The 3604-nt window shown below is 61.9% G+C and overlaps 1 protein-coding gene across 1 annotated transcript in view; it reads right to left on the minus strand.

Moving 5' to 3' along the window:
- Window positions 1-3604, minus strand: part of LOC140457195 (atlastin-2-like) — a 39166-nt gene extending 35562 nt beyond the window's left edge. Inside the window, exons 1-3 of the mRNA XM_072551256.1 lie at window positions 3398-3604; window positions 1886-2029; window positions 182-286 (exon numbers count right to left, since the gene is read on the minus strand). Of these exons, the coding sequence (XP_072407357.1) occupies window positions 182-286; window positions 1886-2029; window positions 3398-3604 (456 nt within the window). The remainder of the gene's footprint in view (window positions 1-181; window positions 287-1885; window positions 2030-3397) is intronic.

A 3604-nucleotide genomic window follows, 5' to 3' on the forward strand; every position in this document is an offset into this window, starting at 1 on the left:
TGAGACCAAGAGGGCAGAGTCTGGAGCGCGCTGGCTCAGACTGAAGACTGGGGGGGGGAGAGGGAAACAGACGAAAAGGGTGGGGAGGAACAGAAACTGAAAGGGGATCTCTGCAGAGGACAGCGAACACACTCCAAGGTTGTGAAGCCTTCACTGCACGCCACACCCGGCCACGCCCTACCTGCACAGAGCTGGTCATGGCACTCAGGGCGAAGATAGTGGCGCAGTCCTTCACCGTCGACTGGCTGTCAAAGGCTCCCTGAGTGTCCATCAGCAACACAGCGACCTAGGGGGCAAAAAGCAAGGGGGGAGAGGTCACCAGGTTGTTGGTGGCAAGGTCATGCTGCAGGAGCGAGAGACAAATAAGCTCAGCTACTTCAGCAATGACCCTACCAGAGTCCCCACTCCCTCAGCACTGACCCCCCGACGGTGCCCACTCCCTCAGCACTGACCCTCCGACAGTGCCCACTCCCTCAGTGCTGACCCTCTGACAGTGCCCGCTCCCTCAGCACTGACCCTCTGACAGTCCCCACTCCCTCAGTGCTGACCCTCTGACAGTGCCCACTCCCTTGGCACTGACCCTCTGACAGTGCCCACTCCCTCAGCACTGACCCCCCGACGGTGCCCACTCCCTCAGCACTGACCCTCTGACAGTGCCCGCTCCCTCAGCACTGACCCTCCGACAGTGCCCACTCCCTCAGTGCTGACCCTCTGACAGTGCCCACTCCCTCAGTGCTGACCCTCTGACAGTGCCCACTCCCTCAGCACTGACCCTCTGACAGTGCCCACTCCCTCAGCACTGACCCTCTGACAGTGCCCGCTCCCTCAGCACTGACCCTCTGACAGTGCCATCTCCCTCAGCGCTGACCCTACCAGAGTCTCCACTCTCTCAGCACTGACCCTACCAGAGTCTCCACTCCCTCAGCACTGACCCTCTGACAGTGCCCACTCACTCAGCACTGACCCTCTGACAGTGCCCGCTCCCTCAGCATCGACCCTCCGACAGTGCCCACTCCCTCAGCACTGATCCTCCGACAGTGCCCTGTCCCTCAGCACTGACCCTCCAACAGTGCCCACTCCCTCAGCACCAACCCTCGAACAGTGCCCACTCCCTCAGCACTGACCCTCCGACAGTGCCCACTCCCTCAGCACTGACCCTTCCGACAGTGCCCATCCCTCAGCACTGACCCTCTGATAGTGCCCACTCCCTCAGCACTGACCCTTCCGACAGTGCCCACTCCCTCAGCACTGACCCTCTGACAGTGCCCACTCCCTCAGCCCTGAGCCTCTGACAGTGCCCAGTCCCTCAGCACTGACCCTCCGACAGTGCCCACTCCCTCAGCACTGACCCTCTGACAGTGCCTGCTCCCTCAGTCCTGAGCCTCTGACAGTGCCCACTCCCTCAGCACTGACCCTCCGACAGTGTCGCCTCCCTCAGCACTGACCCTCTGACAGTGCCCCCTCCCTCAGCACTGACCCTCCGACAGTGCCCCCTCCCTCAGCACTGACCCTCCGACAGTGCCCACTCCCTCAGCACTGACCCTCCGACAGTGCCCACTCCCTCAGCACTGCTCCTCCGACAGTGCCCGCTCCCTCAGCCCTGAGCCTCTGACAGTGCCCACTCCCTCAGCACTGACCCTCCGACAGTGCCCACTACTTCAGCACTGACCCTCCGACAGTGCCCGCTCCCTCAGCCCTGAGCCTCTGACAGTGCCCACTCCCTCAGCCCTGAGCCTCTGACAGTGCCCCCTCCCTCAGCACTGACCCTCCGACAGTGCCCACTCCCTCAGCACTGACCCTCCCACAGTGCGGCAGATCCAGGAATTATGGAAAGGTGTCTCCCGATCCCAATCCCACTCCGGCTGGGATGGTGAAGTCTCTGTACCTTTTTCCCATTTGGTTTCTGAACAATGAAGACTTCAGTCCAGATGAGGATCCCATTGGTGTCAGGGTCAGACCCTCCCCTCCAGGAAAACCCAGTCAGTGGTTTATCATCACGGCCGAGCCAGTTCACTGTCGATCCAAACTTCTGCAGGTGGAACACACACAGCACCATGGAGTGTCTTAGCAGGTCCACCCTGTGGCATTCCCCCAACCCACAGTGCCATCTCCCCCTCCAGCCCCTATACCCCCTCCCTATCTCTGTAACCCCCTCCAGCCCCTACACCCCCTCCCTATCTCTGTAACCCCCCTCCAGCCCCGACACCCCCTCCCTATCTCTGTAACCCCCCCTCCAGCCCCTTCACCCCCTCCCTATCTCTGTAACCCCCTCCAGCCCCTACACCCCCTCCCTATCTCTGTAACCCCCTCCAGCCCCTACACCCCCTCCCTATCTCTGCAACCCCCTCCAGCCCCTACACCCCCTCCCTATCTCTGTAACCCCCTCCAGCCCCTACACCCCCTCCCTATCTCTGTAACCCCCCTCCAGCCCCTACACCCCCTCCCTATCTCTGTAACCCCCTCCAGCCCCTACACCCCCTCCCTATCTCTGTAACCCCCTCCAGCCCTACACCCCCTCCCTATCTCTGTAACCCCCTCCAGCCCCTACACCCCCTCCCTATCTCTGTAACCCCCTCCAGCCCCTACACCCCCTCCCTATCTCTGTAACCCCCTCCAGCCCCTACCCCCCTCCCTATCTCTGTAACCCCCTCCAGCCCTACACCCCCTCCCTATCTCTGTAACCCCCTCCAGCCCCTACACCCCCTCCCTATCTCTGTAACCCCCTCCAGCCCCTACACCCCCCTCCCTATCTCTGTAACCCCCTCCAGCCCCTACCCCCCCTCCCTATCTCTGTAACCCCCTCCAGCCCCTACACCCCCTCCCTATCTCTGTAACCCCCTCCCTATCTCTGTCACCCCCTCAAGCCCCTACACCCCCTCCCTATCTCTATAACCCCCTCCAGCCCCTACACTCCCTCCCTATCTCTGTAACCCCCTCCAGCCCCTACACTCCCTCCCTATCTCTGTAACCCCCTCCAGCCCCTACACCCCCTCCCTATCTCTGTAACCCCCTCCAGCCCCTACACCCCCTCCCTATCTCTGTAACCCCCTCCAGCCCCTACACCCCCTCCCTATCTCTGTAACCCCCTCCCTATCTCTGTAACCCCCTCCAGCCCCTACACCCCCTCCCTATCTCTGTAACCCCCTCCAGCCCCTACACCCCCTCCCTCTCTGGGTCTCTCCCTCCAATCCCGGCCTCTGGACCATCTCCTGATTCCCATCTCCCCGTCACTGGGGGCCGTGTCTCCAGCTGCCTGATGCCCTGAGATCGGGAATGGCCCCCCCAACCCCTCTCTCTGCCTTCCCCGTTAAGCCGTTACCCGTCTGTGTTTCCGAGCGTGTGTCCACACCGGGAGCGGGGTTTGGGAGGCGGCGTGGGGAGGGCGAGGTACCACTACCTGTTTGTACATGAACCGCAGCATGAAGTCCAAGAGGAAGGATTTGCCCTTGCGGAAGGCACCAGCCACTGCCAGGAGCACCACGTTGAGATCCTGGACTGCTTCCCCCAGCAGAATGCTCTCCAAGGCCTTGGTGTCCAGTTGGAAGGAGTGATCATTCTTCTCAAAGCGGATGATCTGCAGGGATCTGGCCAACTGGCACGACAT

Source organism: Chiloscyllium punctatum, chromosome 31, assembly GCF_047496795.1.
Source record: "Chiloscyllium punctatum isolate Juve2018m chromosome 31, sChiPun1.3, whole genome shotgun sequence".
Taxonomy (NCBI): domain Eukaryota; kingdom Metazoa; phylum Chordata; class Chondrichthyes; order Orectolobiformes; family Hemiscylliidae; genus Chiloscyllium; species Chiloscyllium punctatum.